Source organism: Tachypleus tridentatus, chromosome 11 (assembly GCF_004210375.1).
Source record: "Tachypleus tridentatus isolate NWPU-2018 chromosome 11, ASM421037v1, whole genome shotgun sequence".
Classification (NCBI taxonomy): Eukaryota; Metazoa; Arthropoda; class Merostomata; order Xiphosura; family Limulidae; genus Tachypleus; species Tachypleus tridentatus.
The window spans coordinates 26715281-26728388 of record NC_134835.1 but is presented as its reverse complement, the minus strand read 5'-3'; the positions used below and the strand labels follow the sequence as shown (position 1 = coordinate 26728388).

General features: G+C 36.5%; 1 protein-coding gene across 3 annotated transcripts in view; it reads right to left on the bottom strand.

The window, feature by feature from the left end:
* Positions 1 to 11238, bottom strand: part of LOC143231796 (uncharacterized) — a 38646-nt gene extending 27408 nt beyond the window's left edge. The window contains exons 1-4 of one of the 3 annotated variants that reach the window (XM_076466452.1): positions 11085 to 11237; positions 9311 to 9591; positions 7535 to 7723; positions 1349 to 1859 (exon numbers count right to left, since the gene is read on the bottom strand). In XM_076466452.1, the coding sequence (XP_076322567.1) occupies positions 1810 to 1859; positions 7535 to 7723; positions 9311 to 9581 (510 nt within the window). In that variant the 5' untranslated portion in view covers positions 9582 to 9591; positions 11085 to 11237 and the 3' untranslated portion in view covers positions 1349 to 1809. Of the gene's footprint in view, positions 1 to 1348; positions 2882 to 7534; positions 7724 to 9310; positions 9592 to 11084 lie in introns of those variants that run through there. The other 2 variants (XM_076466450.1, XM_076466451.1) reach the window with 2 other exon arrangements.
* Positions 11239 to 13108: the final 1870 nt, after the last annotated feature.

Here is a 13108-nt window from a genome sequence, read left to right as displayed (position 1 = left end):
CGGCTAGCGCAGATAGCCCTCATGTAGCTTTACGCGAAATTCAAAACAAAGCAAACCAAACTGTTATTCATTGTGCCATACGCTGATTTATCTACATCGAGACTGTTAGAGAGAGAGTATTAATTCTTATCAAAGCTATTTGAAAGTTATCTTAAGTGTAACTGCAGGACAAATGATTTATCTTGATCTCTGGTAAGTTCATGGTTCCAGTTACACCGATTCTTTTTTAATAATGATATTTTCAGCCTACTTTTAGCTACTGTTAGCTTCCAAGCGGCATGTACACAGTCTGCTTTTATTGAAAGATAAAACTGCTACTTATTTATTTGGAATTTCGCGCAAAGCTACTCGAGGGCTATCTGCGCTAGCCGTCCCTAATTTAGCAGTGTAAGACTAGAGGGAAGGTAGCTAGTCATCACCACCCACTGCCAACTCTTGGGCTACTCTTTTACCAACGAATAGTGGGATTGATTGTCACATTATAACGCCACCACGGCTGATAGGGCGAGCATGTTTTGTGCGACGGGGATTCGAATCCGCGACCCTCGGATTACGAGTCTAACACCTTAACCCACCTGGCCGTGCTGGGCCCTCAGGGGATTGTAGTAAAAAAGATGAGAATGAAAGATGCTTAGTAACCAGCATTCATAGTCTAATTGCTACCTTAGTAATCAGCATTCATAGTCTAATTGCTGCCATAGTAACCAGCATTCATAGTCTAATTGCTACCTTAGTAACCAGTATTCATAGTCTAATTGCTACCTTAGTAACCAGCATTCATAGTCTAATTGCTGCCATAGTAACCAGCATTCATAGTCTAATTGCTACCTTAGTAACCAGCATTCATAGTCTAATTGCTACCTTAGTAACCAGCATTCATAGTCTAATTGCTACCTTAGTAACCAGCATTCATAGTTTAATTGCTACCTTAGTAACCAGCATTCATAGTTTAATTGCTACCTTAGTAACCAGCATTCACAGTCTAATTGCTACCTTAGTAACCAGCATTCATAGTTTAATTGCTACCTTAGTAACCAGCTTGTATTACAATATCCTTTATCTTGATTTAGAAAACGTGTGTACAGCGCGAGTAATCACATTTTTAACGTCGAACAAATATGAGAACTGGTTCACATAGAGGTCACATGTTTTAACCACTTGCACCAATATACAGTAGTATGTTGTCTGTCGGCAAGTCAGTAGACACTAAGATGACGTCACAAGAGGGACGCTTAAAGTTGCAATATGTATTGTCGTGACGTCAGTGAAACGTGCGCGTGCCATGAACCACGAGAATAATTATGCACTCCGTATGATACATGAGCTTCAAAAGCAAGAAATGAAAACATTTGTTACTGTTAATTAGGGTTTATTTACTCTTAAAACATAACTCTTTGGTAAGTACGTCAGTTTTGCACCTAGTAAGGTGATACATATATTCAGAAACGACATCTGTCATCTTCTAGGTTTATAAATTCTAACAATTAACACTTTTATTATTATCAACGATAATTCATCAGAAATATAATAAGTAAAAACCAGCAATTATCAACATGTAATTAATCTATTAATTGTATAAACATAACTAATACTAAATACGAGAGCAACATTTTTACTACGTTAATATACTCGATGGACACAGTTATATATACATATATATATTTATTCATACACAGACATATACCCATATGTAAAGGACTTATTCTAAAATATCAGAGATAAAATAAAGTAGGCTGCTTATCTGATGATTCTCAGTTCTAATTTTCCACGTTTGTCATTTCGTCTACTTTGGCTAATCGAAATATTTTATCAACTCCGTGTCAAAATATGCACACACAGACTTGTGAAGAATTTTCTCCCTAGACATTTTAGAAACGAAAACAACTATCGATTTTTTTGCAATTAATGACCAAAAGTATATTTATAGCTCAAGAACTTAGCATCGGTATATCACACCAAATCAAGAACTTAGCATCGGTATATCACACCAAATCAAGAAATTAGCATCGGTATATCACACCAAATCAAGAACTTAGCATCGGTATATCACACCAAATCAAGAACTTAGCATCGGTATATCACACCAAATCAAGAACTTAGCATCGGTATATCACACCAAATCAAGAACTTAGCATCGGTATATCACACCAAATCAAGAACTTAGCATCGGTATATCACACCAAATTAAGAACTTAGCATCGGTATATCACACCAAATCAAGAACTTAGCATCGGTATATCACACCAAATCAAGAACTTAGCATCGGTATATCACACCAAATCAAGAACTTAGCATCGGTATATCACACCAAATCAAGAACTTAGCATCGGTATATCACACCAAATCAAGAACTTAGCATCGGTATATCACACCAAATCAAGAACTTAGCATCGGTATATCACACCAAATTAAGAACTTAGCATCGGTATATCACACCAAATCAAGAACTTAGCATCGGTATATCACACCAAATCAAGAACTTAGCATCGGTATATCACACCAAATCAAGAACTTAGCATCGGTATATCACATCAAATCAAGAACTTAGCATCGGTATATCACACCAAATCAAATATTTTTTCTTCTTTAATTTCAGCGCCGTAATTCGAAGATTTTCTATTAAAAATACAAAGGTCTTAGTAACGGTGATGTGACAATAAAAACATTAATGTTGGTAAATGTTCGTATTATCAGCTGTGTATAAAGTTTAGACCTGAAAGGTACAGATGTATTTCTATTTGAGTCCTTTACTTCATAAGAACAACGCACGAGGCTACAACGAAACATGGTATGGTTTTGTGGAAAGATCCAGCTTCATTTCTTATAGCATGTTCGTTTTCATGCTCCTCGTGATGCTCGTGATATTTGTGGCCATCATCATCTGCGAAAAAAAAGAAAAAAGAGAGAAGTGCGTTTTTTTTTTGTTCCTTAAATTGGAAATTGATCAGACAGATATCAGTGTTTGTTTTGGTCGTCACAATAGACAATAAACAATGATAATAAAAACATTGCAATCGATGCCTTTCAACGATAATTTACCATTAGTGTTATTTTGCATCTCGTGCAAAGCTACTCGAGGGCTATCTGCACTAGACGTCCCTAATTTAGCAGTGATAGACTAGTTGTTTGAATTGAGAACAAAGCTACTCAATGGACTAGCAGCTAGCCAACACCACCCACCGCCACGTCTTGGGTTACTTTTTAAACAACAAATAGTGGAATTGACGGCCACATTATAAAGTCCCCCACAGCTGAAAGGACGAGTATGTTTTAGTAAAGAGGATTCGCACTCGCAACTTGCAGATTGTAAGTCCAGCGCCCTCTAACTACCAGGCTAGTATTAGTGTTTCCAAACTACCATTTTTACGATAATTGATCACTTCTCACAGAGAAATCTTCCTCTGAAAATAAAATATCCTTTCGTTTGTGTCAAATTTTTGGTGTGACCATCACATTTTAAAAGGCAATTTATTTAAAGAACACCTGTTTTCGGTGTTAAATTGCCCCTGCTAGTACAGCGGTAAGTCTGCGGATTTATAACGCTAAAATCAGGGGTTCGATTCCCTCTGTGGGCTCCGCATATATCCCGATGTGGCTTTGCTATAAGAAAAACACACAAACATACACACACCGTGTTAAATTAGTCAACACCCAACGATAAAATGTCTCATATTTATATGCAAAAACGGCTCGTTTGGGCTGAGAAAACACTTTACATAGAAGAGCGAACAACGTTTCGACCTTCTTCGGTCATCGTCAGGTTCACCGTACAAGGCATGAAGGTGTGGTGGTTGCGCGTTGTGGATAAAGTAACGATTGGTTTGTTTGTTTGTTAAATTAGTCAACACCCAACGATAAAATGTCTCATATTTGTTCCAGTCTTAAATACCCGTACAAGGCATGAAGGTGTGGTGGTTGCGCGTTGTGGATAAAGTAACGATTGGTTTGTTTGTTTGTTAAATTAGTCAACACCCAACGATAAAATGTCTCATATTTGTTCCAGTCTTAAATACACGTACAAGGCATGAAGGTGTGGTGGTTGCGCGTTGTGGATAAAGTAACGATTGGTTTGTTTGTTAAATTAGTCAACACCCAACGATAAAATGTCTCATATTTGTTCCAGTCTTAAATACACGTACAAGGCATGAAGGTGTGGTGGTTGCGCGTTGTGGATAAAGTAACGATTGGTTTGTTTGTTAAATTAGTCAACACCCAACGATAAAATGTCTCATATTTGTTCCAGTCTTAAATACACGTACAAGGCATGAAGGTGTGGTGGTTGCGCGTTGTGGATAAAGTAACGATTGGTTTGTTTGTTTGGAATTTCGCGCAAAGCTACACGAGGGCTATCTGTGCTAGCCGTCCCTAATTTAGCAGTGTAAGACTAAAGGGAAGGCAACTAGTCATCACCACCCACCGCCAACTCTTGGGCTACTCCTTTACAAACGAAAATAGTGGGGCTGACGGTCACGTTATAATGTCCCCACGGCTGAAAGGGTGAGCATGTTTGGTGTGACGGGGGATTCGAACCAGCGACTCTGGGATCACGAGTCGAGTGCCTTAATCACCTGGCCATGCCGAACTGTAACGAGTGGATTTAAATTAAAGTTAAAACGATAAAAACGTCACTGAAAACATTGGTATCAAATCAAAAGACGACAAGAAGGAGAGGGTAATTTGTTTTTGTTTTATTTCTCATCTAACAGCTAACAATCTTTTAGAACGTTTCGACCCGAATTTTTAAACCTCTCCCAACAAGAGGAGAAACGTTTTACTGCTTTTTTCGTTATGTTTAAAATCATTTTTAGAGCGCAGGTCAACGTCAAAATGGAATGACTCTGACCAGAACTAATCTCGCTTTGGGAGCTACAGAACAACATGTCGAGAGTTTCGTTGCATTTTCGAGACGAAAGATCGAATTTTGTCAAGTTTTACGTGACAAGCTGGCTTTGCGGATTTTCAAGTTCAAACTTGACGATTTCTGTGCTCACGATTTTCAGGTCTTTCTGTCTGGCAATAGGCTGTGTAACATCTGTTATTAACTACAAGTTTTGTCTTGAGTGTAGGAGTGAATTTTCTAATACCTTAACAAATGAAGAGATGATCTCGTGCTAATCTTCAGCACTGTATAGTCGTGGTAGAAGTGGTTGTGACTGGTGACCGCAGTGAGAACATTCAACAAGGACATATTTTGTGGCCCGCCAAGGCCAGGTGGGTTAAGGTATGCGACTCGTAATCTGAGGGTCGCGAGTTCGCATCCCCGCCGCACCAAACATGCTCGCCCTTTCAGCCGTGGGGGGCGTTATAATGTGACGGTCAATCACTATTCGTTGATAAAAGAGTAGCCCAAGAGTTGGCGGTGGGTGGCGATGACTAGCTGCCTCCCTCTAGTCTTACACTGCTGAATCAGGGACGGCTAGCACAGATAGCCCTCTCGTAACTTTGTGCGAAATTCAAAAACAAACAAACATATTCTGTTGTACTGCTACTTAATACGTGCAAGTAGTTAGTATATTCTTGACTTCCACTGACTCGTCGATAAGTTTGAGTGAAGGCTTACAACGTTAAACATATAACAAATTACAGTTTTAACCTACATATCTTACAGAACTTGAGAGTGATTATAACCCTATTCAAGTTGTGGTCGCAAAGGTCGTCATACGTCAGTAGTTAATATGTTTAATGTGCAATTAAGTACTCGGTAAAGACTCTTCTTACAATATAAGTCAGTGACCACGTGGATAGTTACTTAATTGGTTATTTGGTTCAGACTTATTTGTGAATTTCAATGTGGAGTTAATGAGATTCGACTTTTCTGATTAATGATTAGTTACACGAAAAAGAAAATAAAGATATCTCATTGGCTGTGAACCATTTGATGATTATAGGCAAATTTTAGATTTGGTTTGTTTCGGATAGTTCTGCTATACAAACTGAACTGTAGCCTATCTTTGAATTTTAAGCTGACTGAATAGAGAAAGTGTAGCCAGCTAACAACATCCGTTCTAACTCTCAGCTTACCTGTTCTAATCAAGTAATAGATTTTGACCATCACTTTATAACCTATTATCTTCTTCAAAGTGTCGAGCGCGATTCTGTGGCGACGAGAAACGAGCCTTGAACCCTCGGATGCACAGACGGGCACAGCGAGATGCATGCTATTTCAATTGCTTTATTATATATACTCTATAGATGCCCCCCATTGACTAATTTTACCAGTTTCTTTCGTCATTTTCTTAATGTACTTTTAAATAGAAGTTATCAATAAATACGTTTTTTTTCTACTTTTTTAATTAAAATTAACTAACTGAAATAGGTTACATGTAACGTAGCATGTAAGTTTATTGTTTAATTTGGACTTGTTTCTTATTTTATGGTTTAACTAGTCTTGTCTCGTTACATATTAGCTAGATTTATCCCAGTTTGAGCAAAATGAATGTAAAATCTGAGATATATCTGATTATTACATATAACTAAATTATTTTCAACAAATACAAATAAAAATGTTATTTCCCTGTGCGTGACCAAACAACGTTGTATGAAACGACCCAGTTTTACAAAAACAAACAAAATATCTTTGCACAACAGGAAGTACGACGTGCTGTTGTCTCTTAAAATGTTAAATTGGAAAGCAGTGTTTTGAAGAAAAAAAATAATTTAGCGCCATCTATTGGCTCTAGTAATTCACACTTAAGTACAATTCTCAGAAGAAATTGATTATTTGTTGATACTTTTATCGCTGTGAATTTTTTTTTATTCAAAACAAATATTTTCGTCAAAAGTTGTTTTTTTAAATTTCGCACAAAGCTACTCGAGGGCTATCTGCGATAGCCGTCCCTAATTTACCAATGTAAGACTAGAGGAAAGGCAGCTAGTCATCACTACACACCGCCAACTCTTGGGATACTCTTTTACCAACGAATAGTGGGATTGATCGTCACATAATAACGCCCCCACGGCTGAAAGGGCGAGCATGTTTGGTGTGACGGGGATTCGGACATGCAACCCTCAGATTACGAGTCGAACGCCTTAATCCACTCAGCCATGTCGGGTCTCTTCAAAAGTAAATATATTTTCCCGTAAGGATGGTTATTAAACACAAAGATACACAATGGGATATCTGTGCTCTACTAACCACGGGTATCGAAACTCGGTTTCTAGGGGTATGAGTCCGTAGACATATTGCTGTGCCACTGGGGGACAAATATTTTAAACAGATTTATGGTATTATGTTTAAATACTATAATATTACGTTGTTTGTTATTGAGCGCAAAGCTATTTGTGCTGTCCTCCAGGAGTATCAAAAACCCCTGTTTCTAGTGAAGATAAAGTTAATTTATTTTGTTTTATATACTACAGAAACAGATGAGGATAAATCTGGTTAAGGGGGGGTCAACATCTTTCAAAGTCCTGGTATAAGTATTGGGTGAACGGGTTGTTTGTATTCTATACGTAAATTCTGTATTTGTTTATTATGTGTATTCGCTCTGGTATAAATATAACTCTATGAAAGAAGGCACTGAAAGGACTTTACCATGTGCATGATGAGAGTCTTGGTTGAAGTCATGCAGATTATCATGGTCATGATTCAGCTTGTTGTTATTTTCGTCACTGTTGCCAGTTTTAGGTTCTCTTTCGTTGTATTGTTTACCCAAACGATAGGTACTCTCATGAGTATCGTGTTTATCCATTTCATTTCTCCACGGCTCATTTGAACTATTTTCTAAAGAAGGGGAATGTAAAAAGAAACAAATAAAAACAGTCACATGAAAAACGTTTTCTGCAAACTGGTTCGCAGGATATCTCGTTAAGCGTTTATTCTGAGAATAACCGAGTTATAACTCTTTAGTAATTCTTCTAACTTTAACAAATGCAAGTTAATCGTATTTTGAAAACCCTTTCCCGGTTTAGTATATACTTATCAAAAGTAGCTTACTTTCATCTATACTTATGATTAATAGAATTTCTATCCATTAACGATTAATACAACCCAATGCATAGAAACAACAACAAACAGGCACCGACTCTTGCGTCCATTACAAGTTGTATGTGAAGAGCGGCATCTATCAAATTATAAAGTAAGCTTATACTCAAATATTTTAGTTCTTGAAACAGGCCGATGTTATATTTATATATATACATATATATAAACAAGCCCAAACAAAAAATAAAACAACGCTGTACTAATCGAAAGGATCCCCTTATATCACTCTTTACTTTCTATAGACAGTTGCGAAATGGTGACTGGTCTCCAAACTAAAAAAGAAGATACAATCAAAAAATAAATAACAGTACAAAAATAATAAGATATACAACTTGGGGGTAAGTAAGTTAAATAAACTTACCTGCTGAAGTCAGTATTCCAGCCCACATAATGTTGGTAAGGCACTATTTAGTAGGCAAATTATACTAGCATAAAGAGTCCCAGCCAGTAAACTAAACAAACTCGTATAACATCCATGTATGAATGTGTAATATCTATTTACAGAATTCAACACTTCATTCGATGAAACAAAATATTCTGTAACTTCGTAACATAGTTACCTACGCCACCGAGAGTTACGGGGTGTTTTCACCCCTGTTTATGTGTGTTTGTCAACATGTTAACATGGGAGCCGATTTTTCGTACCGTTTTGCCCTATAGATCAGTCAAAAGTAATTGGATTTTGGTTAAACTTGGTGAACGTATTTAGAATTTTATTCTTCAATATCCTTCAGAAATGGTCCGAGTCACTTGATAAAAAAATCGATCAGAAAGGTTTGGTCTCAGGATGGCTGGTATAGGTATTAACACTTTTATTAATAAAGCAGAGAACGACATTTCGACCTTCTTAAGTCATCTTCAGGTTAACAAAGAGAGAGTTCTCTGTTTTATTAGTAAAAGTGTTAATATATGGGTGTGTTTTCTTATAACAAAGCCACATCGGGCTATCTATTGAGTGCACCGAGGAGAATCAAATTCCTGGTTTCAGCATTGTAAATCCGTAGACTTACAGCTGTACTAACATGGGACAAAAAAGAGTTAATACCCATACCAGCCGTCCTGAGATATATTTTTCTTCAAGCTGGTTTCTCGTCATCAAAATGTTTGGTCTGAATTTCTTTCAAAGCTTCACGAGGGCTATCTGCACTAGCCGTCTGTAATTTAGCAGTGTAAGACTAGAGGGAGAGCATCTAGTCATCAGTACCCACCGCCAACTCTTGGACTACTCTTTTACCAAAGAATAGTGGGATTGCAAATCAAAAGAGAAACAGACAAATGAAAAATCAAAGATCGGAAAAATTGCTAAATGAGTCTATTTCATCTTACCCTCTTTGCTATGCATGTCATGTCCAAAATGGTGGTCATAGCTAGCGTGAAAGTGATGACTGTGGTCAGTATCCCATTTGTAGTCTTTATTAATTTCACTGTTATCCATGTTGTATTCACCCATTTCATTATGCGAGAGTTCATCTGAGCTCTTTGTTAGCGAAAAGAGATTATCTTCGATGTTCATATTTTCCCACTGCGTTTCATAGTCAATAGAAACAGTGACTGCGACCAATATAGATAAAATATAACACAACGGAACTGTATTCATTCTAAGAAACCTGTATTAAAGACAAAATATACGCAGAATAAGACGTATTTAAAAAGTCGCTATTCACTCTATACGCATCAAAATCTCAACATCTTAGTAAACAACTATTATGAATAAGTAAACTAATTTATAGCCATCTTTAAAACATTATGGAGCTGGCTAAAGACGAAATTATTTGAAGTGTAAAATAACTTGAGACTGCACGGCAGAATCAGAGCGCGGTCCTTGTAGAAGCACCATGTGGTATGTGTGTATGTTTTCATATTGCAAAGCCACGTTGGGCTACCTGCTGAGCCCACCGAGGGGAATCGAACCCTGATTTTAGGTAAATTTCTCATTGTCTAATTAGAGGGTCAATACAGTTTTTAACTGTTGTCGTTTCTAGATATATAATATTTAATATTTTTAAATATTACATTACAATAATCTAAATTTCCTGACAATAGCATAATCTATTATTTCATTACAAGTTACAGCTTTTAAGGATATTTTAAAAACAGTTGTGACTATTCGATCACTGATTAAAGACTAACATTTTTAATGATTCTGTAATATTGTGAACAGTCATTTTTTTTCAGGGCTGACGTGTAACACCTCTATTGGTTGTTTTTTGTACTCATTTCTTCTGGAAGGTTTGACACCATATGAATGTATCAAAATAACACAAAGTTCTTGGTAACTTTGAAATGGTATATTCCACTATATGACGTCTAGTAGTGCCATAGCTTTAGCTTTTTAATTGTTGGCCTTGGATGACAAAACTACCTGCTATAAGTTGAGAATAAAATATTTTACTCAAAACATACGACACCAGTCATACTTTAGAAGACCCAATTTTACTGTTATTCAGAAGTTCAACTTCATTCAATTGCTTGCTTAAAGTGGATAAATAGTTGTCTTAAAAATAACCTCTTTGTGTAAATAAACTTAAGACAAAATTTCTGAAGAAAAACTTATGTCCTAAAATTTACAAATAAGTTGTTGAATTTTAATTTCACGAAATAAAAGTTAATATTTGTTTGTTTGTCAATATATTCTGTCTCCCAAGGGGGCATATAAACTTGTTTATATCAGTCTACAAACTTACCGCCGAGTCACTAAAGGGGGCTAAAACTATGTGCCCCCCCCCCCGAAATCCAAAGTTAATTCGTACAGTAACCGCTCGTCTCAACCAACACAAAATTATATCCGTTAATTTATCAGCTACACAAATAGATTAAATTTAAGAAACAAAATAATCAACCAAAATTAATTTTTCATCCGAGCTTTTAAAATTTATTTTATAAACAAGTCCGGAATCCGTTAAAGTAACAGGCAAATAATAATATGTTTTAAAGATTGATATACCGATAATCAGATGTTTAATAATCTGTTATATTAATAGAAAGTTTCATACAAAATGACACAATATAGGTTAATAAGGTTATATATATAAATAATACGTATGTACGCACCAAATAACTCTTAGTAATTTAAAAAATCAAGTCAGTTAGCAGGTCTTACCTTTTCAGTGGACATACACTTCAGAATACATTAAACTTTAGCTGCCTTTCTTTCCAATATAAAATAGAACTTTCAGTTCCCCCTGGTGATAAAATATGGAAGTGTAATGACAAACAGGAAGTTTATAGAAGTGTGATTGGCTCTCTATCGGCAATTAAAAGTACTATTTATAGCCAGAAATTTCTAAAAAAAACGTTCCCTTTGTCTTCGAAGTAACTTCTGTAAACATGTTTTCAAGATAGTAAGGCCATCGCATGCTATTCTATATCGATAAATCAGTCTCATCCTATGTTCAAACGTTTCTAGCTGCATCTCACAGAATAACTGGGGTATTTAGATCACAGACCCACCTCTTGACCCAATTAGTTATGGACTCCGGAGTGACATATTTCATCACGTTCAAGTTCACATGGCTTCGTCTACTCTGCCTAAATGAATTTCAATTTAAGCTACATGAGGGCTATCTTCGCTAGCCGTCCCTAATTTGGCAGTTTAAGACTAGAGGGAAAGCAACTGGTCATCACCAATTCTTGGACTACTTTTACCAAGGAATAATGGGATTGATCGTTACATTAAAACGTCCCCACGGCTGAAAGCATGTTTAGTGTGACGGGGATTCAAACTGCGACTCTCAGATACGAGACGCGTGCCTTAACCATCTGGCCTTGCTCATCTTTGCCAAACTGAATGTATGGCAGGCGCTTCTCCGTCGAATTAAGCTACTGTGACCTGTCTCCCTAATTTTAAAACGATAGATTACAGGAAGGACAGCCAGTCAACACCAACCACTCATTATAAATAAAAAGTGGAATTGGCCATGACATTGTAAATAACCCAACGGCTGTTCCTCAACCCCCTGGTTACGAGATGCGTGTTCTATCACTACAACGCCTGCACTGTTGCCAAACAAGGTGCTACTCTGTAGTTCGATACCGTTATTACATTGACGCAAAATTTCTGGGCCATTGAAGTAGTTTTTCTGTTTAACTTTTGCTTCTTTGTTTTTTTTAACTGTGCGCAAAGCTACACGAGAACTATTTGCGTTAGACGTCCCTCATTTAGCAGTGTAAGACTACAGGGAAGGCAGGTAGTCATCACCACCTAAAGCCAACTGTTTTATCAATGAATAAAAGGATTGAATGTCACATTATCACTCGGACGACTAAAATGGTATGTTTTTGTGGGACGTGGGTTCGAACCCGAGACCCTCAAAATGCGAGTCAAGTGCCTTAATCTCATGGACAATGAGGGCCTCAATTTCTGCACAAATAACTTTAGTATACACAAAAAGAATAAATAAAAACCCTATAACCCTTCAGAAAGACCAACCTTTCAACTTCAGGAGCAAATTGAAAAGAAATAACCACCTTTCGAAAGCGCTCGAGTTTGTAAGGTTTTTATTCATTTCTATCAGAAGTTCTTGAAAATTCACGTTTCTCTAAAACCATGAATAACTCTGGTATATCTTACACTTTACAATGGTTTAAATATAAATTCTTAGTTACCCAACAACAAAATATATACGTCTTTAAAGTTGAAAACTCAAAGACAGTATTTATTTAAATAGAAATTTTGTTCTTTTCTTTCTCCAGGACCCGTATGGACCAGTTGCACTGACGTCATACTGTACCCGGTGGTTATCTCGCATTTATCTTTCACAAAACAAAGTGTCTAAAAGACTACAATGTATCTTATGCGAACAAATATTCGGTATCTTTTACGTAATGATAACTTGTTGGAAATATTTTTCTTTTTTAAAATTATGATTTCAAGAGGGACACACATCATGTCAAGTCTGTAAAGTAACGAAAGTGTTTGTCAAAGGTTTGTGTGGTGAATGTCGAATTATACGATTACTGTACACATCAAATATGTAACTTTTACTTGTCTTACTTATTCCCATGTTACTCATGCGCAGAAAGTGTTTACAATCCTGTGTATAAAAGTTGATTTGGTTTTGCAACAAACTTTAATGTTTATATCTAGCTATTAATAACCGAATGCACTACTTGTTTCACCATCAC